Genomic DNA, 24,088 nt, shown 5'->3' with positions numbered 1-24,088 from the left:
CCCTCGTGCCGACTTGCAGCGATCAATGCTCTGTCTCCCCTAGCAATCTATGCTGGTGCTTCAATAGCCCTGCAGAAGGCAAGTCTTCCCCTTCCCCGTGTGTCTAACCTTTAAACTCAGTATTTCTTGTGCTACTGCGGGTGCGCTGTGGATCCACAAGCCCCTCGTGTTCAAAATTTGGAACATTTCCCCCTGCTCAGTCAGCCAGACCACTGAGGAGCCAGCATGCTGAAGAGACAGACAGATGCAGGACAGACCTCAGCGAAGCCCAGCAGGATGTGCCACGTCCGATGGAAAGTGACCGACCTACTGACAGCTGCTCCCTAGGTACTCCAATCTTCCTGCACGTAGCCCAGTACAGATCTACCTACAACACAGCCTGGTTGCATGAGCATCACGAAGATATCAAAGCCTTTCTGAAGTCAAAATGATATTTATGGTTAGCCCTTCCCCACAAGTACTATTGTTGTCTTCCATAGGAAGAAATTAGATCAGGTTTGTCAAAAACAAACCACGTCATTCCACGTGTGCTGGTGCTTAAACTCTTATCTTCCTGCTGCTTGCAAATAGTTTGATTATTTGTTCTGGCATTTTGTAGGCAATTGACAATGCCTACACTTTCCCAGTGTCTTTCTGTCCCTTTACAAAGTAGGGCATCTTTTTCTTTCATGTCCAAATTTCCCGAGAAAGATAACCTGTCCTTTGAAGACAACCAGTAACACCTCATAGACTGAACGATTTGAAAACATTTCACCTACTGTCTCTTTTTGTTTGTTTTCTTCTGTCCATGCTATGCTTATCTATAATCTTACTTCTTTGTTGCTAGTTCTCATTGTTAGCTGTCTGACTGCAAAATGACTGCTAAAAAAAGGGGTGGGAGAAGCAATATACATAACCACTGAACATTTCAGCTTTCTCAGAGCTATCACTATTTTTTTCCCTAGGAACCGTGGGCCAACACTTGGTGGGTATTGTCATTTTTCAGCTAACACACAGAATTATTTCCTATCACCAAACAAAATGAACCTGCCAAGAAACAAATAATGCCTTGAACTCTCTGTTTTGCCTCATTTTCATGTTACTCTTTTACATTCACATTCAGCAGTTGATCTGCTTTCAGTAGACTTTGTTCCTGGGTTTAACACATGAATGATGAGGAGCTCAGTTTCACTGCACTGGACGTTTAATGTACTGCTCTGAGACTCTGCTGTTCTTTCCAGCTAATTCCTGTCGTTCTTTATACTTGTCTTCACTCTTCACGAGAAAATTATCACAAATTATCTGAGGCCTAAGTCCACTGCTTTTAGTTTGTTCTTCCTCTTTCTCTTCTAAACATCACACATTTAAGATCATTTCATAGCCACCATCACCAAAAGCTGCCTTTCTATTTTCGCAGCTAGTTCTTTCCAATCTGCTTGAAGCATATTTTTGTGTCTCCACTAGTCTTCTCTTTCACCTTAGAAATACGGTCACTAACAGATTCTTGTTTCCCAGCTGATGCTCATCTCCAATTTCTTATGGCAATTCAAAATTTTAACTACATTGACATTCTCATCCAAACCCTTACTTTGGATAATTTCATTTATTCTCTTAAAGAAGCTTCGTTTACTTGATCTTGTTGGTTTGATAGAGAAAAACATGAAAAACATTCACATTTTAGGAAAGACTTGGTTTAGAGGTGAGGGAATCTCCCCATTGCTCACAACAACTATACTTTGCCAATGCAGATAAATTTTAAGACATGCAAGATGGTCTGGTATGGGAGTCTTATTTATAGTCAGTAAAAATGACTTTTTCTACAAATCTTTAAGTAGATATCACAGATGCAAAGCCATCCCCAAATGTAGCATCTCTCTTTATTCACAGACTTTATAGTAGCTTTAGTTTATTCTACAATTCCAGGCAAGTGTACGATACAGAAAGTAACTCCTAAACAAGTTACTTTTTTTTTTTTTTTTTTTAACATACCAGTCACACAAGTTATCCTGAGAGATCTTTAATAGTATTTAAATCAACCTTGACTGCGTACTAAGATTTCCAGTTCTGCCTGTTTATGCCCCATACCCTTTTTCCATTAGTATAAAGACACCAAAGACATTTGATTAACTGCCTCTCTCATCCTCCTCTCCTCCTCTTTGTCCGTCCCATGACCCTATATCAATACCCCTATTTCCTCTCCTCCTCAGTCCCCAGTTTTTGAGCCAATATCTGAGATGCTGTTATTTACCCCTGGGATTTGTCATCCACCATGTGTTGCTTTAAAGAGCTCATTTGTTAGGGTCAAAATCACTGTTTTTCTTTTTGCATTAAGCATTGATTATATTCTCATTGTTTCTTTCCACAACTCAATCTCTAAATTAATTTAAAAGAAGAACATCAAAGAAACTGCATTTTATATCAAATGTATGAGATGAAAGCATCAAATCAGACTCCCTATAATCTGTTATTAGCTGAAATGAGAGAATACCCATTCTGCACTTTATTTTTTATACCTGTAAAGTTAGGATAATAGCTTTGTAAATATTCAGAAGTCTATGAGTGAAATGAAACAGGTAGGAATAGGGTACCATAATAAGAAACTGTCAGATTTATATATGCAACAGAATATATTAAAATTGCAAAGTTAGTTTTAAATCATTTACGAAATGAAAGGTGCAGCAAAGTGAAATATAGGCTTTTCAGTTTTCCTCATTAACTATTTGGTCCCTTAGTCATAAAAATTAACCTCTATTTGTTAATCAAATATAGCTTCTACTACGAGTAGTGTTATCTGAACACATTAATATACAACTGTATATATATTCCTGTAGCTTAACAGGCAATTTAAGTTGCTGGTATTATTCTGTTTTGGAGACAGACAAAATCCATTTCTTTCTTGCGTCTCAACGTATGCAGAACGTAAACAACCACAGAGACGGACCTGCTTTCCATGTACAGGATTGTATTTGTTGACATGGGAGAAATACAAGCCACAAAAATTGAAACAAGAAATCCCAACAGATGGGACAGGTAGAAAGCTGCACTGGATACTTCAACTGCATGGCTTTTGTCAGGCTATATCCTAGGTTACTGTCCAGCCAGTCGTATTTTCTAATATTCCATGACTTTGTAACAAAAGACAACAGCATAATGCAAATAAAGCAAAACCAATCACAGTTATTACTCCAGTTAAGTCTGACAATCCTATAGTTAATTAGCTTTTTCCTATACATCTGATTTGAGTAGATAAGAATGCATTACTGATTGGGATGTGCAGAGAAGAGGAGCTGCAGGAGCAAGCTGTTTCTTCAGAAGAGAGGGGTCTTGAATTGCCCGCCTGCTGGAACCAGGAGAAACACCAAAAAATGTTTTGAAATCTTGGTCATTCCCTAGTCAGGTTGCTCTGGGCCTGCCTTTCTCATTTCTTGCACATCATTGTAAAACACCCCATGCTTCAACCACTGCACTGATCACAGGATTATGCTGTCCAACCTCATTTCCAGAAAATCCTCTGCACAAATACCAGATGAAAAGCTGTTAAGATCCTACCTTACCAGCCAGGCACTTTAGACAGCTTTCCTTCTACATTTGCATTACACCATGGATCCTTTTCCATCTTATTTTCTCAAGCCAAAAGGATTGTCCTAACCTTTAGATGCACTGTCTTAGTTGATGAGGCAGCAGAGGGAGAACAGCTTTCATATGTCCCGTTCAAAATTATTCTCCCCATATTCCCTGAAGCAGAATCTAAAGTGTATGTTCCTCTTGCATCATTCAGGGTCCACATATGAATTACCTGGTGCTTTTTTTTCTCCCTCTCCCAACTCCAAACTTGACTTTCTTGAACTCCCTTGACTGTAAATCTCCTATTGATCCTTTCTGTATCTTCTTTGTAATTTACTTTCAAAAACCACTGCCAGGTTAGCACCTGTGCGAACCTAATTCTATTATCTCGCAGCAGTGACGCAGCGTTTAGCCTTGGAAGCAATTCTAGAGCTTCGTATTTACTCAGATCTATTTTTAACCCTAACTATAACAGACAATGTGAAATAAATTAAATTCTTTTTCTTTTTTCCCATACCAATTTAAACACCAACAAAGAAGTTCACTGTGGATAGCAACTTTATCATGAATTAAAATAGAAGGGAAATAGTTACAAATAGTTTGTAACATCCTTACCTAAATTATTTGCCTGGCTATTTAAGTTTCTACCTGGTAGAAAAGGTAGAGCTGATACCCCTTTCCTAACTTGGGGCAATTTATAATCATGTTAAGACAATTTCTCTTTCCACCTATCAGCCCTGCTTGACCTACAAATACAGCTTTTTTCCACCGTCCTGTTGAACTCTACTTCATGGAAGTAGACAGAAAGTATAGACACTAGTGATTTGTGTCACTGCAGGCGAGCTAGTGCAGTTAAACCAAGATTTTTTAATTAGGTGCTATGCGACTGAGGTGATGTTGTAATCCCTTTCTCAACAGTTTTTGCCCATGAGGCTCATGCATACCCACTTGTTACTGTCATCTCTATACTGCTCATATTTCCCTTACCTAATGAGATCTCTGAAAAGTTTTCTGTTTCTTCCAGGACAAGTCTATGATTCTTCAAATAACCCTAAGTACGATGCTGCCCTAACATCCCCCTTCCTCCTAATCTCTTCCATCTGCCAAGGTAACTCCGACCTTTAGCACACAGGCTCACTTCTGTGTAAGATGGGTGCCCTTTTCTCCTCTTCACATGCCACACTACTGCTGAATACCATTAGTACATGAAAAAATCAAAATGAAACAAACAAACAAAAAAAAACAGAAAAAGGAAAAGATGTCACAATGACCCTTGGTCTGAAAGTCTGCTCACATATGGTCCTTTATTCCCACTCCTGCCCATTTAAAAACAGTATCCAGAACTGATCCAAAAAGTGTGATCACCTCTATCATAACAAGGACATTTTGGTCCAATGTGTGAAGGCAGAAGCAAACGCACCAGGGACACAACTTTGATTGCAATTGCTTTCCACCGCATTCACTCCATCAGCTACGTAAATTTCCTTATTTTGCTTTCTTCTCTTGATCACATTTTCAGTTCTTCTTTCATGCTATCCTACCACATTTTGATGTCACTCAAGTGTACCAAGAATCCACACACCTACATTCTTTGCAACACTTCCTCTGCAACACCTTTGAAATAAGGATTGGGTTATATATAGGTGTTCAATACATATTTTTTCTACATCACACTCACCCTAATTATTTTTTGAGCAGCAATTCTTCAATCACTGTTTCTTCATCAACCATTTAAAACACAGCTGCTCTTAAAGCATGGAAGGTTTATGAGCATTCCCAGTGCATTGCACACATCATCACATGGCAGAAACTGAAACCTCTTCAATGCATGGCTTCACTAACACTTTCAGAAGGAGATATTTCAATACTATCTTTTCCCAGTATATTAGACACACTAAGTCCTTTCTACTTCACAATCCTCCAAATCCTTTTCATTTTTTCATTAAAAAGGAAAAAAGAAAAGAAACTTAAACCCTTGCACAAGCTATGACCATGTGCATAGAAAACAGGAGGGAAGGGAAATAATTAACAAGTGAGAATTGCTATGAAGGTCCATCTAACTAAACAGCTTATAGGAAAACCTGCAAGGTTTAAGACTGAGCCACATAGATTAAAGGCAAAATGTTAATGCCTATAGAAGTAGAAGACAAAAAGGCCTATGTGAGTTGTCATTATTAAAATGCCTTAGGGAAACTTTCTTATGGTAATTCAAACTGAAAAGGTTAAAACCTTAAGTGGTATTATGTTCAGTCTGTATGCAGAGCTTCCATACAATGAAAGAAGAACATACAACTTGCTCTTGCAGAAACACTGACTGCTGCTATGTGACCTGCTAACTCCACAGATTTAAGGGAAAAGCCTAAAGAGAAACATGCCACCAAGTGCTTAAGCTTCAGGCAGTGTTCAACTTTCTAATAGTGCAGAGCATGAGAACACAGCATTTTCTATGAAAACCTGTGTCGGTAAGAGTCTAAAGCATGTTACCCATAACATGGACGTGCTATGAAGTAAAATGAGTGGAAGCTCCACCAGAGTCAAGATGCTCTCCAAACACTGTGTTTCTGAGATACCAATCCACCTCCTAAAAATTCAGTTTCACCGAGTTGGGAAATAGAAGCTGAGCTGGCTGGTTCTTTTCAACATCTGCATGTTCTTAGAAAAATCTCTTTTCTCCCTTCACTCATGAATCACTAAGATTTTCCATCAGTGTCCTGCCTCTAGTCTAATTTCTGAGTATAAAATAAATCATGGTAGTGAATAATTGAAAAGTAGGCAAATGGTCTATTTACTGGAAGTCTCTGTAATGTACATGACACAACTATGTAAATACTTATAAATTAACAGACCACACGAAAGTGAAAGTCAGCACAGAAACTGTATTCATAATTACTTGAACTGTTGCAACTAGTAAGCTACATTGAAGATGAGCAGCATTTTACCACACGTTTAACATTCATCCACTGTAGTTGTTTACATCTTCAAAGTGCACCACCACACAGGAGACAATATTAAAGTTCAGCGTAATAGATTTTTTTGTACTGTTCCTTACTTCTTTCACACAAACTGTCTTGTTCACCACTTTTCTTCATTAGATCTCAAAAGACCTTTTGATCTTGCAGATATCAGCTTACATGTAGCTGCTTCCTATGAAGGATAGTAAGAGGCTTTGTGCTGTGAAGGCTGTCTGCTGTTTTAATATTTTATGTTTCTCCTACATGATCACTAAGTTTAAGCCTCCACAGCCTGAACATCAATCTACTAAGGAGCTAACGAGTAAAACCATCCAATCTTTCTGATTAAACCCGTAGAAGTTGGGCTGAAAAAAAAGTAGTTTATTAAGCAGTTTTTAAATAAACAGTCCCTCAGCCACTTGATGTTGAAGGTAAGAATTTTTGACACCAAGTTTCTTCACCAGAAATCAAATGTTAAGAGCAAATTATAATTGTTCCATTACAGTTGAGTATGTAGCACTGTCAGTGACATGTTCCTTAAGTTTTGCCATGACTATGTTGGACAGTCTTAAAATTTTCAAGAAGTGGAAAGACTTGAATCTTTTTATGAATCTAGCCTTTAATCACACAGAATTAAGAACCTGTCATTCCAACACTCAGCTTCTGTCCAACACCCTGCTTCAAAATAAGACTTGCACGGGCAGAAGACTACATGGGATGGACCACCAAGATTAAACCTAAAAAAGAAAAAGGAGAGGGATAGGATTTAGAAGGCTACTCCAGCTATCTTCCTACATATACTCTGCAAATTAGAAATCTGTTACCTAGAACCCTTTTCCACCATTTAAGACCTAATCCCTTTAGTATGAAGTACATGGAAGAGGAAGAGATGACAGCAGTGATTCCTTCCAGAGAAAAATTGTAAGCAACGCTTCCAGACAGCAAGAGAAGGCAACCAACTTTATTCAGAGACAAATACTGTTGTGATCTATTTGTTCCACGAACTTAAGAGGAGGATGATGAGAAAGATATCACAAAGTACTTCAATTTTGAGGCAATATTAAGCTTTCTACAATGCTGGAGAGGACTACAAGGTAATACCGTACCTTCTACAAAAGCTCACTGATTATCTGAACTCAGTAACAGTCAATACAGTAACAGAAGAAAGGTTTCAAAATATTTTTTTTTTATACCATGTGTACAAATTTTATCATCTTGAATTGAAAAAATCTCTATACTACTTGCAACGGCAATCAAATCTAATTCTCCTACTAATTCCCTGAAAAGTATAAAGAAATGGTAAGTTCTTCTGTCTCTTCTAGTGTAATGATACAAAATGATACAATTTCAAAAGAAAGAATGGAAGTATGTCCCACTCCACAACTCTGTGGCTAGCTCCTAGAAAGCAAAAATGAGATGAAGCCCTCCCTTGCTAGAGCCCTGCCTGCACTTCTCCTTTGGCAGGTTGTAGGTGCTGAGATCCTGAACAATTCATCGATGCATCAATCAAAGCAAATCTACTGAAAGATACCTAACACAAGATGACTTGCTCTCTCAGCTTGCTTTTAACTGAAAATGTTTATGGCCACTATTATAAGCAGAATCCAATCTTGTACCAGACCAAGCTACTCTGGGCTAGGATCCAACTCACTTCACAGTTCTAGTCAAGCGTAAGTGAATGACGTTGGAACAGACAAAATTCTGGGAAAGTATGGAAGTAGAATGTTACATATTTACACATCTGAGATATTGCTAATGAAACTTCCCTCTGCATACAGAGAACTTTATTTAGCTAAGGGTTTTTTCTTAATATCACATTCCTAGGTGTGACCTCTGAGGAAAGACTAACAAGTTAGCATTACGTAGCTTAAAGATGAGATGAAAGGAAGTAAGACCTTCAAATAAGTAAAAGGCTGTCTCAAAAAAGAAAAGAAAGAATCTATGCTCAATGTCTTGGCGAATACCATAAGTTATAACAAACTTATAGCAATAGATTACAGCAAGAAAAACTCAGGTTAGACGTACAGGAATTTTTTTCTGGTAAGAGCAATGCAGCATAAAAGCAGATAAAGCAAGCATCTCTCAGACTTGGTGGCTTCTGTCCAGGACAAAGAAATAGACTTGACTTTCTGAGGTCCCCTCCAAGCCTCCCTCTCTAGGTGGAAGTCAGTTACTTGCACATTTGAACTTTACATGTGGTAAATGAATAAACACGCTGTGAAGTTTAAAACCTTTCTTCTTTAAAGGGTCTTGTAAATGATTTCATTATGTATTCAGATCTTCCTATGAAATGGGATATAGTTAGTCCTCGGCTTTGTTTCTACCATTTATAGCTCCATGAAATTAGAGTCTGACAAGATCTGTGTTCATACTACCTTGTAATTGTGGCAAGGCTACAGCTACCAAAATGGTATTGGCGCTGCAGAGGCAGCTGGAAGCCTGTGTAGCAGTGCCTTGCAGACAGCAGGAGGTCAGAGAGAAAGATGCAGACCACTTCCAGAGAGACTGAGACCTGGAAGAGAAAAGTCACGGCACCTCTTTTGTACAAAAACATTTGTTCTGCATGATGTTAGCAACTCAGTATTAACTGGTAGAAAGTCCAGCAGCTTTCAAGTTTCCAGTAGCCTGAGATCAAATACCTGTGACTCCAATGTGCTGCCTCTCAGTTTATCTTTTATTTCAAATCCCTCTTAAATTCATGGTAGAAACTTACTAAACACATTTAAAAAAGAAAAAAGCAGCCTGAATACCACACACTACCACCTCACCACCTCCAAAGCAAAACAAATATTGCTTATTTTCACTGAAATTGCAGAACCATGGCTGTCAATGAAACTGTTAGAAGTTTCCTATATATATCCTTTCCATGCTTCTGCCAGCTGCAAACAGCAGCATGTACTGCAGTTAATTCACTAGAAAGGACAACACACAGTTTGTAGGGCAGTATTGAAAACTAACCCTTCTTGCTTTCATGGAAGTCAGGGTACTCTAATCTCTTGCCTCAGTCGTTAAGGTGGACTTGAAACCTTCTATTAGCTAAAGATAATGTGAAAGTAAATGGTTAAAAGAAAAAAGAGAGAAAGAAAAGGAAAGATGAGGAGCTAGCCCTCTACTTTTCAGATATACTCCAAAAAATGTTTAAGCTTTTGCAATTAAGAGTAGGCTACTCCAAAACAGTGAAAAGCTGACTAATTAATTGCTCAATAAAGTCTACACGATCCATGATAATTATATTACTGGCTTCAAGGATAGTACAAGGAGTTCCAAAAAGAACAGCTTCTTCATGTTTCATCTATCACATACAACTCATTTTCTGAACCTTCTCCTTCATCTATGCTAAATAAAAGGCAAGAAAAATGGCATTCCAGTACTGCAGATTTAAAGACCCTGGACAACTGTCACAGAACATTTGCTGAACAAACCTGTTTTTTTCTATAATTTCAGAGACAACCTCGAACATGAAATAAAACTTGTTTCCCCTTATCATTTAGATAAAGGTCAAAGATCTTCTGAACACATAAATTTCGCAGCTTTCTGGCCATATACCACTCTTGGGGGTGGAACAGAAGAAGAAAAAAAAAGGAATTGGTAGCATGGAAATCCAACACATATAAGGAGGCTGAACGGCGATGGAAATACTTGTAGCACTGATTGACAATCTTATATTATTTTTTTTTAGACTGAGTTTTGCCATAAGATTTCCATCACATTGCCAACTATAAAACACCAGAGGCTCAATCCTTCAGAGTTCTCCCACAAACTGGTCAAAGTCACTTCACATAGATAACAGTTATTGGCAGAAGATTTGTTGTACTTTAATGCTGTCCAAACCAATGATTCATGCAAGAAGGTTTTCAATTTTCATCAGTATAAACCACAGCTTCAAACTGACTGTCAGCATAAAACCCTACATGACCTCTTACACATATTACAATCAGGTCTGTGGATATTTGCATATGCCACAGAATTATAAAACTGCTTCATTCTGTAAATCATCTAATGTTGTTGGTCATATTCCACTACAGTGCAAATTCATTGTGTACTCGGACACATAGGAAGTACACCACAGGTACACACACAGGCAACAGAAACTGCAACATCCCACTTCAAAGTTTTGGTGTGGGTGATCTTAGTTAATCTTAGTTAACTCTTAGTTAACTTAGTTAATCTTAGTTAACTCTCTGGGAGTTTTCTTTTCAAGTAAGTAGCACAGATCAGGAGTTAGAAACAGAAGAAAAGCCGTGCTTGCTTGACAACCTGCAACAAGAACCATGACACTGAATTCAGCATCACCATTCATGGAAGAAGGGAAGTCTATGGTGTCTTTTCTGCCATATGCATTCTTGGTAAAGAAGATACACTATCAGCTTGAGACAACTTCTGTGAAGTTCTTACACAGTAACAAATGTGTTCAGCAGCTTTTATTTTATCCTTCTTTTCTTGGGTCCCTACTGATCCAGCACAGGTAATTGCATGGGGATGCAATCTCAGCAATGTAAATAAGCAGAAATCTGAATTCATAGCTTTGTTCTTCCACAGCCTACACCTCTTAGATCTCATCGTACACTACAATTATTGTATAGATATAATTTAATACTAAAGTTTAGGAACGCTGCACAATAACTTAACTGCCCCAATTCAGCATGTGAAAAACACCCATGTGCAAAACCTCACAAGATTTGAAGTTCCTTGAGAAGGCATACAGAGGAGAGCAAATGATTTTGTCTGAGAGTGACAGCAAAGCATCTCCACCCACATCAACCTGCTGGGAGATGTGGCAGTTCAGTTTTTAGGGATTTATTGGTATCATCAGTTCACCCAAGCACTACACAGCATTGAAACTTCTGCTGCATACCACAGGTGAGCTTAGCACAAGCTTGACCACGCGGCGTTATTTAGCAGACAGCTGCTCTCACTCTAAATTCCCTGAAACTGACTCCTGAGCGCTGCTCCTGGATGGCTTTCAAACTCAGAGCACTGGCTGGAAAAGAAATCACTACGTGGTATAAACTGGTTCAACGCTTCCAGTCCGGTCCACTTTCTGGGCTGTGAATTGACCGAGCTCTGCCTTCCGCCACCAACCCTAGCCACAGCCCCACGAGGCAGATGTTAGATTGCTCCCCGCTGCCTGGAGCAGTCTAACGCCATTCTCTTTTTCCAAAAAATATAAACCAAGACCTTAAATTTAGACTAGTTTAAATAGCTTCATGGTTTGTATCTGACTTACTTCCTTGTGGCCCTGGATAACTGACAGCTGCCTGTGTTCCTTCCAGTCGCTGGCAGTATGACCTTGTTCCAACAAAACTGAAAACAACCCCCATTCACAACCTAGCCTGGCAAAATTCAGGTTATTCTGGTTATGATTTTTCTATTTAAATGGGGAAGAATAGCCTAATAGACCTTTTTCTATTAAATGTTTTACACATTTTTAATCTGTCTTTTGGAGTATGTATCATACTTGGCCGTTTCCTTTATACTTTTCTGCTTAGTTTTCACCTAAAATTTGAATGTGAGGCTTCATTGCTCTGCCTTATGTTTAAGACTGCTTTCTGCTCCAGAACAGCATGGCTGGAGAAGAGAAGTGGCTCAGAAGCAGTGCCATAACAGCACTTCTTTCACTCAGCTGTCGGCAGCCAGAAATGCTAAATACACTTGTATGTAGCACACCTTCCGGGTCCGCAATTCTGCAAGATCTGACCCTGAAAGAATATTTATGGCAATTCAAGGTTATAAATAGGTGAGAAAATTTTAAGAGAAGACATTCAAATAGGAAGAGAAAAGTCCTAACTCTCCGGGTAATCACTTGCACATGTACCGCTATGACTGCAAGGGTTGCTGAAAACTTGTTTAAAATATTCTTCCTGAAAAGATTCACTCTTTTGACCAATGCATGTTACGTTGCATAAACTGACACTTTACAAGGCACCGTAAAGTTCTTCTTTCTCACTATTTCTAGGACAATTAACACAAAGACCAGAACAGTGTAAACTTGTTCAGCTCTTCTAACGCCAAGACTTTCCATTTTAGGCCATGAACGTGTAGCAGGGCCTGGAGCAGCCGTGCAAAGCAAAGGAAAAAAAACGACAGTGCCTTTCAAGAAAGGTCTGTCCCATCTTCTGCTGAATAAAGAAAATTAAAATAAGGTGAAAATCAATGGAGCATAGAGGTGGGGGTTTTATACTGTTTCAGGGCCTTTGCACAGTGTGAAAGGCAATCAGCTGACTTAATTCTTCCTAAAACTCATTTCCCATTGCAACAACTTAAATTTAACAGGAAGCCTATAAAACCACTGCAGGCTAGAATGCTCCCTGACAGGTCTTTGGAATCGTGAAAAATTCTTACTTATAGCTTTAGTAAGCATTTTTTCCCTGCTTTATATATTAACAAAAGCTCCATTAAAAAGCAATCAAGGCATTTGAGGGCGAGGTGGTGTCACCAAGATCCTCATGTCTGTGGACAGCGGCTGCAGCAGAACAAGCTGGCGGTGCTGCTGTCAACAGCCACCTCCTGGTCCCTTGCCACAGCGCTGAAAACTTCAATTGCCAGGAAAGCATCTTGTCTCTAACACCTCATCTCCCTTAAATCTGAAATAGGAAGATAAACACCAGCTACCACAGCTGCTTTGGAGAGCAGGGGATCAGGGCAGGTGGGCAACACTGGAGTACAGGAAGGGCCATAAATAAATAAAGAGAAATCCTTGATCAAAGCTGATGTACTACATTGCAAGTATTTTTAGCCTAACAGTAAGAGTTCACAATCACTGCCCCAAAATTTGAGAGAGGAGATAATGGTACCAAACGTTGTCATCTCATTTCTCCAGTACAAACCCAAGAATCCCATATAAACACCTAAATACTAAAACAGCTTGTCATTAAACCCTGCATTCATACAGCAGTCTTATCTAAAAAGGTCTGACTCGCAATTATCTTTTATATTTCTATATTGCATTTTTGTCTAAAGACATTTCTTAACTCCTGTTCTTCAGAGCAAGGCAGTCGGGTTTAGAGCAGAGGCAAGATTCAGGCTCTTAGACAGAATTTGCTCTAAATTAGTAAGATTTCTTTGTAATAGACTTTTAAATGTAAACAGGCTCTTATTCACCAGATTAATCCACTTCCATGATTTTAAAAGACTGCCTAAAGCTAGACAGAGAGTCTGCTATTCTGTTTATAGACACCTAATTTCACCCCATTTTTAGTCATTAGAGATTGAGAGGGCTTAACACTTCTGAAATGAGGGCCTTAATAGCTGTTAGAAGTTGCATCTTCACTTAGCAACAAACAAAAAAATCCAGAAATAGTCTCACTTTGGTCTACTTGTTTTGCTTTTAAGACACTACACTGAAAACAATGTAGACCCGCATCCTGTTTATTTACCAGACAAGGATATCACAGCCACCTGAACTGGAAGGTTCTTTTCCAAACCATGACAGTATGATCAAGTGCTACAGTTCAACCTCAGTGTTTGTTTACCCAGCCTTAGTAGACAGGAAAAATATAAAAGGAGACGGGATTTCTTTTTTATACGATGAACATCATCCAGTAAAACCTTAAGCACCACAGAAAGTTAAGTCACTTTGCAACAGTAAAGAAGGTCAGTTTAACTAACAGCCAGGAAAGTTTCACACCACCAGCAAAACCAGTAGAAGCTCTATTGCTAGAGACAATCCTTGTCCTTTCTGAATGTTCCTTCATAGTGACCCAAAGGAATAAGCTACTGATAAGACACATGCTTGTGAATACCACGCTCAAGATGGCAGGCACTTTTAAGGAATCTACAGATATACATGCTTATATACACCATCACCAGTACCCTCAGAGAAATGCAAACTCAATGACATACTGAAAAGACTCTGGTTTGTTAGGGAGCACTACATAGTATGTATTTTGCTTCATTTTAGCTGACAAACCTTCTAAGGGGCAGGATGGACCCTCTTGATGAGTTTCTGATCCACTCAATACTTTTATTTTTGTGTAAGTAGTGATAAAGTCTTGGCAAATCCATCCACATTGTGAGAAGTAACACCAGGAGTTAATGGACATTTTCCTACTGCGTATTTTTAGACAAAGATAAAACTGGTGTGCTGGATCAGACCCAGAGATCCATTAGTCCAGTTTCCTCTTTGTCAGAGGACAGTACTGGAAGCTTTACAGAGGGTCCTGAAAGGTCTGTTTCAGGTCTATGAAGACCTTTATGGCACACGAAGGCCACTGACTTCATCCTACCTGTATCCAAGCTGTCATCCGCTCTTAGGGCAATTACTTCAAAGTCTTTCCAAAACCCCAGTTACAACTGAAGATATCACTATACAAATGTAAATAAATTCACTATTAATAATAAATTTTGTTTAAAAAGAAAACATTTATTTATGTCAGCTATAAGGACAAACTTCATTTTTTTTCCACAGTGGGTGTGAAAGCTCTGAGAGTAATTCATAGAGATAACAAGCCAAGAGACAAACCATCTATACCGTAGACTCTTTGGAGTCTACTGCAAAACCTAAATAGAAAACAGTACTGCTTTTTATTTGGGTTTTACTTTGGGTAGGGTTTTCTTGTTTGTTTTTACCTTTTAAATGCTTCAGCAGGGTTCCTCTCACATTCCCCCGGTTGTAAGAGACTTTGAATGGCAGGATCTCTTAGTTTGTCCTCATATCCCTGGATCAGTCCACTGCGGCAGATCTGTGCAACTAAACCTCTAATGAACCCTCCAACACAGAGCGTGTCAGAGTCTTGGGCCCTGCAGAAATGGAAGGCTAGAGCTTGACGATGTAAGCCTCTTTGAAGGTTTGCAGGTGAGCTTGGCCACAGTAACTCAGTACAGAGGGCTGTCTTCCCACTACCAGGCCCTCCTACCAACAATACACCCCAGGCAGCTCCTTTCCCAGAGACAACACCGGTATTATTCCCAGAATTTGCTACAAGAGATGGTTTGTTGGCAGCACTACTGCTGCAGTTAGCTTTCTCCTGGAGGCAGTGCTGAAGCTTGTGGAAAACCCACTCCCTACAGTAAAACTGCTTTCCCTGCAGCAAGCTGGTTTGAGCCATTTTATAAAGCTTCTTCTCTTGGACTTGTCATAAGCAGCAGTACACCTTCAACACCTGAGCACAAGGAGAAACGCGTTCATCTTGCACAGAAAGGTCTTCTGCACAGAACTTGACAGAGGTTAAGGTAATCAGTTAACCTTCCTCGTGAAACTAAACAGCCTCTTCCCGGAAAGGGTGTCACTCCATTTGGGTGCTTTATTATGATTAGCATAACACAATCACAGTTCAGCTGACATCATGAAGCAGCGTCTGATACCAGCGCTCAACAATACTTCTCCTATGGCTCAAAAGTCCACACAGCTCCATGACTACATCTGTAGTTTATGCAGTTGTGTATGTTCCCAGTGTACGGGGGAGACAATACATCTGGAAAAACTGAGGCAAAGCCAGCTTTTCAGTATACACTAAGTGCCTTTCAACTCTAGGCATTAATCTCTCTGGATGTAAATCCAGAAAAAGCTGTCCATAATAAAGCGTTCCTTCTGGGAATTTTATACAGAAAGTGATTTTTCTTCAGAGTACTATATACACATCCCAAACACGCGGATATGTGCTATTTACTGAGAAACGGTCAGTTTGGACAGAGAACTTTGCAGGCAGACTTCGTACATCTGGGCAAGTGTCTGGGAAGTGCTTCGGATTATGGTTTCTTATGCGGTACAGATGACAGGAAAAGAAGCGCGTTTACAACTTCTTATTTCAGTACGTTCATTCGTAAGCGTCTCCGTCGGGAACCGGGATTCTTACTGAACCTGTTCTCAGGTATCTCAATCGCAAGATGTCAGGAGAGACAACATCATCCCCTAGAGCCCTGAAATAAAGGAGACAGCACTTTTAACCCTACGTGCAAGCCGGAATTCAGTCAATCGCAAAGCAGACAACAAAGAGTAAAGTCAATAGCTATTACTCCTTCTGTTAAATTAATCCAAAAATGATCTTTTAAAGAGCATCGTTGAAGGGTGCAACTAGCCACGTAGGAACACAACCTCACAAACAATAGATATGACAGCAGCCTCCCGGATCCCGGGAGCCCCACCGAGCGCACCCCTTTCTCTCTGGCGGGTCCCCCCCAGCCCGGTTTCGCCGCCCAGCCCAGCCCAGCCCAGCCCTCCCCGTGCCCGACCCCCTTCCAGCTGGCCCCGGCTCGGGCTGTGCGTGGGGGGGGGCTCCTCCACACGCCAGCGCTGCCCACGGCTCCTCGCCTCGCCTCGCACCCGTCTTTGTTCCGTGCTCGCCGGCAGCGGGACACGGGGCACACCCGGGGGCCGGGGCTCTCCCCCACCGCCACCCCGGGGCTCTGCCCGCTCCCTCCCCACCGCCCCAGCCCCGGGGGCACCACCCCGGGCACGCCCCGAGCCGAGCAGCGCAGCCGGGAGCCCCCCGCGCCTGTGCCCCACGCCCAGCGCCCCCAAACCCCGCACAAAGCCCCCCCGTTTCCCCGCTGTCACCCCCCGCCCTACAACCTCCAGGCTGTGCCGGAGGCGAGGTGGGGTCCCCGCCGCCTCCCGCTCACCTCCGCCGGCGCCCCCAGCGCGCCCCTCCTCTTCCTCCGGGCCGCCGGGCTCCCGCCCCCCGGGCGCCGCCGTGCCAGGGCCGCGGCCAGCCCCGCTCCGCGGCCGCCTCAGCCCGCCCGTGCGCGCTCCGCGGCGCCTCCTTCACCCCCGCCGCCAGGCACCGCCCCGCGGCCCGCCCCGCAGCCCGCCCCCTGCCCGCCGGCCGGCGGAGAAGTAGTGCTGGGCGGAGGGACACGGCGGCGGGGACGCTGCACCGCCCGCCCCCTCCTCCCGGGAGGGACGTGTCCGTGTGTCCCGTCCCCCGTCCCCCCCTCCCCGCCCGGCGGCGGGACCCTGCCCGCGCGGCCCTGCAGGGGGCGGCAGCGCGGCTCCCGCCGCCGGGGCCTGGCGCCCTGAGGGGAGCGGCGGGGGGCGGAAAATAAATACAGGCGAGGAAACGTTTCAAGTGCAAAAACGGCGAGGGGCGAGAACAATGGGGGTCGGATCACGCGAGGGACACTTGGCTTGGCGTCCCCTCAGCCGTCTCTTTGATGCAAGACCGGCTTTTCTCATTTTTTCTTAACCAAGCGTAGACCTAAACGCTTTCATTTTTTTTACTTCTGCCACTCCACTGCCTTTTCTCATTTCGCCCTGAACTGGCCCATTTCAGGCAGGGTTTCAGCATGCAGCCTCCCAAAATGCGTGCAGTGCCAAGCAGTTTGTTGCCCCCCAAGCGAAGCCCCCCCTTTTCTCCCACCCTGCGCTTAGCCTGAGGCCCATGTTGCTGGCCCATTCCCATCTCATACACTCTTCAATGTAAGAAACTCTCCCTCAGCTCACAGACCCCTCAAGGCCCACATCTTCAGTGGTTTTAGCAGGGATGAAACCACCCTAAGGTCTTTCCAGTGACCTTCCTCAGGCCCACACCCTGGCCGAAAGTAGGAGCTTCCCTCCATCTTGGCTGCCTGAGGGCGAGGGGGGAAAAGATGTTCATTAAAACGTGACCTCCTGGAGCTGACTGCATTATTTATGATACGGCACTTTCCCCTTAACTTCTTGATCAACGTCTTCGTGGTTTCTGAAGAGAGCCTTCGTGTTAGCACAGCTCCGTATGGTTTCAGACACGGGGTAATTAAAGTGTTGTGGAGCGCACACTGTGTCCACGCGATGCTGTGCACTCATGAACTGCCCTTCAAGGAGCGTCCCGGGATTCTTTGTAGGAACAAAATGAAAAATTAAATTCATTTGGTATACTGAAGAGCTTAGAAAAACAAGTCTGCCTACTCCTGAAAACCAGTAGAACAAGTTTGAAGAACCTTTGGAAGCAGTGAATTACAAATTTGCAAAGCAATTGGGAGTGGGGGAGAAACAGAGAATCAGAAGTCAAAAAGTCTTAAAAAAAAAAAAAAAAAAAAAAAAAAAACACTTTAGGCAAATAGCCTTCTCCATTTTTTTTTCTTTCCTAGCAGTGCCTAATTTCCAGTGTGAAACAGTGTAGAGGCTACGACTTAGAAAACTGATGCTAATACAAGTTCCAAGAGACTTTGAACTGCAAAATTCCCCCCCTTGTTTTTCTTTTAACAATAAAAGAATAGCAATAGATAACATTCGGAGTGATTAAATTGCAGTTCTGGTCAGTTAAGTTGGCTAGAGACAAAAGAGGTTGACAGTAACAGGAAAAAAAAAGCAAAACTCAAAACAAACAAAAGCAAGAAATAATTGCAGATTCAGCATCCTAAGAGCCAGATCTTAGGCAACATAAATATTAGACTGCTAGGTGTTCCAGGAAAAAAAATAATAATTTGAACAATGGTGAAACCCAGGGGAAAATGGAGCTCCCACTTTCCTGACAACCAGGACACAAAGGAAGACCCAATTTACATGAAAAGTTGTCATCAGATTCCACAACATCTGACATGAACATAGCACAGCAGGAAGAATAATAGCATGGTTTGCTAAAATGAGATATTTAAATGTAATCAAGATTGCATTATAGATAATGACTGTAAAACACTAATCTTTCCATGCTAATGTATAAATTCTACAACTGAACAGATGACGGTAATTTGATTTTAGCATGGGACAGAACTCACAATAACTGTCCACACAAAAATAACATGTAGTGCATTTGAGCAAAAACTTCCCTTCAGAATACCAGTTATACAACTAATATGAATATAAATTAGCTGTGGGAGTGGCATAGGGAAAGAAGCAGAAAGGAGGGAATAAAAGTAGGAAAGAAATGCAGCAGGCCTAGAATGTAATTGCACCCTAATCAGTAGGAGGATTTTTAGTTTTTCTTTCAGAAGAGGACAAAATATTGCAAGATACAATGTCCTGCACACTTATTTCCAGAAGGATGCATGTTTGAACTAAAGGTGAAGGTTCATTGTGGCCTTGCGTTGACCCCTGATTTACTGTTAGGAAGCAAAAGCATATAGATACTTGGGGTGATAATAAGAAAAAAAAGATAAAATTTGTTGGAAGGGTTAAAAAATGAGATTGCCATGAAGTAAGCGGCACAGCTCCTTAGGCTGAGAGCTTTCATCTGTACACAAAAGAGTAAGACCCTAAAGTCAACCTTCAAAAGCAAGGAGGGCATTTTGTTATCAAGCCTATTTGCATAGTACCTCCTATTTATAACGTGACAGCCTACATGACATCATCCTGGTGAATTATTATAGCTAAGAGTCAGATATTACTGATACAATTGTGCAATGCTGTAGTTAATGAGACAGTCTCAGGATAAGAACCAAACCTTATTTTGTGGTTTTGTATAACTCAGCTTGACATAGATAGCAAACCAACCATGATATAATTGGGTGCAACCTTGCAGACTCCAAGACTGACAGATAAGACCTAAAACAGACATAAAGAAGATGAAACATATCAAAATTTCCCATCTGAAAAAATACTTTCTCTTCTTGAAGCTTCAGTGGTCTGAGGCTGTAATAACCTTGCTGCTTAAACTGAGCTGCATTTCAGGACCTAGTCTTAAAACACAACATGAGGTTTCTGTCTTGCAGTTTTCGGCGTGATTTTATACTTATCAAATACTAGTTAACACTAAGAACATGAAGATAAACTGTTAGTAAAAAGATGAAGTTCTATCTTTATGGAGTCTATGCCAACACTGGAAGGTCTAAGGGATGGATTAAACAAAGGTGTGACACTTTCTAAATGACTTGCAGCATCTTTCTTCAGAATGTTAGAAAGGACTGATGATGTGCTTTTCAGTTATTTTGACAGTTAACAGTAAAATGCTATTTAGATATGAAAGTTTGTTTTAAGATAACGTAGTCAACCCTGATAGGCAAAGGAACATGATCAGTTGTGATGACAAACATAGGACAAGGCTGATATTTGAAGTCATCAGAATCTGAGTAACCGTATGCATGTTAAAACTTTTGTTTTGTACATGGTTTGGAGCAGCACTGTTGGTTTGTCTGCTTTCTGGTTCATGCATGACTCACACCCATTACTGGTCCCACAGTCCGGGTGCATACACATCCCGTTCGGGCTGGTGCCAGCTCTGCAGGGCTGCAAATCCTGGGGAATCTCGTAAAGTCTCTGGTAAAGCTTTCGGTAGACAGCCATTCACATCCAAAAATAAATGTTTTTTTATGGGTGGGCCCGAGGCACCATTGTCGACTTAAACACGCAGCAGTCATTTTAACTACTTTTCTGACTTTAACTTACTGGTTTTCATGCATAATTATGTATTAATTCAGCTACTTTATTTCTCTGACAGGTAAAATTAGTGAAGTTGATGGTAAATAAAGATAGTGCAGACTTAATGTAATGTGAGAAAATTAACATAAGAAACATGTTATAATTTCCCAAGCAAATAGTGGAAGCCTTATCACATGAAATGCTTAGGCAAAGACATGAGTGCATAATTTCTATAATGCTGACGTTTAGGTCCCAGTTCAAAACCTACCTGGAGTGAGAGGTTCTTTCATCTTAGGCCTCACAGTATCGCAAAATTTCTCCACAGAACAGCCTGGAAGCCCTGTGTGTGGGAGGCTTGTGTTCAACCTGACACCCACTGTCATGTCTGTGGGTCCCCTACGGCAGGGCTGCTGCTCCACTGGTGGCTGCTCAGCCTGTGGAGGTGCCTGGGGTTATTCTGTCTCTCCCACGCAGAGATCTGCATGTCTCCTTATTGAACTCTGAGGCTGTTGCTGTTCTGGTTTTGAACTTCAGCAAGGTCCCTGTGGATTGAAGCTCTGCTATTTGCCATGCCAGCTACTCCTCCCACATACTACAGGGATATCCACAGGCTCACTAGTGGTGTGCCCTGCATCATTATTACCCAGGCTGGCAATGCATATGCTGGAAATCATCAGCCCTCGCTATCAAGCTTGGAGCCCCTTGCTAGTCACCGGCTGCCAAATGGATGATGCCAGTCATCAACCAAGTGGGATAGGCTTGTTTTCAACCCTCCAAACAGCCTGTTCCTCCAGTCCATGCTTCCTCAGCTCCTTCATGAGAATGCTGCAGGGGATGTCAAAAGCCTTTGACATTGCAGTCACCATTTCCTGATCATCCGGAGAGCCAGTCATAATATCAGTTGTGCTGGTAAAGCACAAGTAGCCTACTGACTACTTGGAAATGAAATCTGAGTGCTTCACGATGTCCTCAAATTGTGGTGAAGTTGATCACATAGTTCCCTGGATCCTCCTTCTTGCCTCTTTAAAGAAGATAACTAGAAAAAATAGCATTATAGATTGAATTATCATGGACTTTCCCTGATTGCTGCAGTTTTGAACAGGTAAAGGTAATAGTGTTATTTTATGTTAGAATATAGCTAGGAAGTACATTAGTTCCTTTCATTTCCTTCCTCAAGCCTTCCTCATTACCCAGTAATTTGGGTAGGAGTACTATCTATCCCATCTTTTCAAACAGGATCTCTGTGAACAAAGGATGCAAGAATGATCGAGCTGAAGTGAAATTAAACAAAAGATCCTGGACACGATAATGCAGAGGTTCAAACACTTGAATGGGAGAGGAAAGAGATGTATTCTTATTCCTTCTGAAAAGGAAATTGTTCCCACTTCCAGGCTGGCATCATTAGTTTCTAGGTTATTATAGAGCTGCTGTACTTTGAAAGGCAAATTAGATTTGATGCAGACAGGTCAGGATCCATGCCCCCTTTAAAATGCAGGATCTGTTCTGTAGCCATCAAAAAAGGAGAGAAGGAAGCTTGCATACATGTAACCCTTGTGAAAGTACATGCATGCACAGAATACCCCAGTGATGGTGGGGGTCACTTCATAGCTCAAGAACAGCGCCAAGACAAGCTCAAACTGCTGTGCTGCCAATGCTGCCAAGACTATACAGCAAGGTACAGCAGCAGCATTGCAGGTATAATTATACGAATAGCTAGTACTCTGGGTATCACAGAATCATCTAGGTTGGAAGAGACCTCCAAGATCACCCAGTCCAACCTCTGACCTAACACTAACAAGTCCTCCACTAAACCATATCACTAAGCTCTACATGTAAATGTCTTAATGTCTTTTATCTTTAGTATCTCAGTTATAACTGCACGATACAATCATCCTACTAGTGCAATCGCTCATCAGTGCTACACTGTGGGAAAAAAAAAAAAAAGCTCCTCCAAATGGCTGTTCGTGATGGAAACCCAGTTTCAAAGCTCTGAAGTGCTTCTGGAGTAGCCTTTCTCTTCCTCTCTTGACATGAGAGCACCACCCTCCCAAATTAGGCATGGGGATTGCACACTAAACTTAACTGATGTGCTGGGAGACACTTTTATGCCTCTTTGGCAAAACCCCAACAGCTTTCTATGTTGCTGCAGCATCTTTTTAATATCCAAATATGCTCATACACAGCCATAGGAAGAGATGAATCTTCTGTTTAATTATTGATATTCAACCTCTGATCCTTACTGGGCTTGGCTGGTTGTCCGGACAATACATTACAATTTTTAGGCAGCTAACAAAAATACTCCAGAACTGTGACTTTGAGTCTAAGAAAAGCATGTTAATGTAATGCTCTGTGTCTGCCCTGCCTGTGCCATTCTGACCTCAGTTGTAGCGTGCACAGGGGTAGGAACATACTCCAGCTTCCTCCTACCATAGAGTAGCATGTAACCCAATATTTGTGCAATGTGAATTCTGATGTAACATTACCATCCTATTTAATAACAGTTGACAGCACAAGGTCAGTCAAAATTAATAATTAAGTATAATATTCTGGAAAACAGGTGCTGCAGTAGATAACTAGTTCTGCTGCATGAAAATACATGAGGAGCTGCAATGAATTTAAATATCTTACATGATGGTATGAAAATGTCTATGGAACAAAAAGAAAAATCCATGAGCAGTAAGCCATAAAACTAAATCAAGAAAGTGACCTGATGTGAGTTGGACCAGAAATATATGCATCAAAAAAATTTTTAGACTATGCATGAAAAAAGATAACCAGATGTCTAAGGATAAGAAATATGTAAATGAAGAATTAGAATTATTACAGTAACAGAAGAATTTATGCTGAAGCAAGATTTCATATGAACTTAGCAAAATTTAAGTATTTATGTGGGAAATAAGCTTTAAGCACTGGGAATTTGTGTGTAGTTTATGCTCTTACTATATGTTCCTCATGTAATCTCACTGCTTTCTTCAGTGTCTGAACGCTTGCCCTGACCCGCTCTGTGATCTTGAGCAACTCGTGTAACCTTATCCGCTTCTGTTTCCCTGTCGGTGCAATAGGATAGTAAATCTTTCCTATCTCCCCTTTTATGCCTGCTGTGCCTGGCCAAACTTCAACCTAAAGCAAGATTTACCAAAATATTTTGTACTGCAAGGTAGTGTTCCTCTAACTGGCTAAGTTTGGCTGAAGTGACATTGAATCAGTGTGAGCTATGCAGACTAAACCATAAGCAATAAGTAACCAAAATACTTCTTGCTGTATTGGCTCTTGCAAACCTCTGCCCTATGCTCACTGTGTGAGAAGTCATGCTGATACACTCTATAGTCAATCTAACTCATTTCTCTCAATGTAGTTTACCCTGTTGCAAGACCATTTCTTG

The 24,088-nt window shown here is 41.3% G+C and overlaps 1 protein-coding gene across 3 annotated transcripts in view; it reads right to left on the bottom strand.

Annotated features, from left to right (window-relative positions):
* The window catches only part of ANKRD50 (ankyrin repeat domain containing 50), a 63,166-nt gene that overhangs the window by 24,698 nt on the left and 14,380 nt on the right, over positions 1-24,088 (bottom strand). The window contains exons 1-2 of one of the 3 annotated variants that reach the window (XM_027456820.3): positions 17,055-17,214; positions 15,063-16,352 (exon numbers count right to left, since the gene is read on the bottom strand). In XM_027456820.3, coding sequence (XP_027312621.1) covers positions 15,063-15,541 — 479 coding nt within the window. In that variant the 5' untranslated portion in view covers positions 15,542-16,352; positions 17,055-17,214. Of the gene's footprint in view, positions 1-15,062; positions 16,353-17,004; positions 17,215-24,088 lie in introns of those variants that run through there. The other 2 variants (XM_027456821.3, XM_005015559.6) reach the window with 2 other exon arrangements.

Source organism: Anas platyrhynchos, chromosome 4 (assembly GCF_047663525.1).
Source record: "Anas platyrhynchos isolate ZD024472 breed Pekin duck chromosome 4, IASCAAS_PekinDuck_T2T, whole genome shotgun sequence".
NCBI classification, from domain to species: Eukaryota; Metazoa; Chordata; class Aves; order Anseriformes; family Anatidae; genus Anas; species Anas platyrhynchos.
The sequence above is the reverse complement of the archived record's forward strand: the minus strand, read 5'-3'. Positions and strand labels throughout refer to the sequence as shown.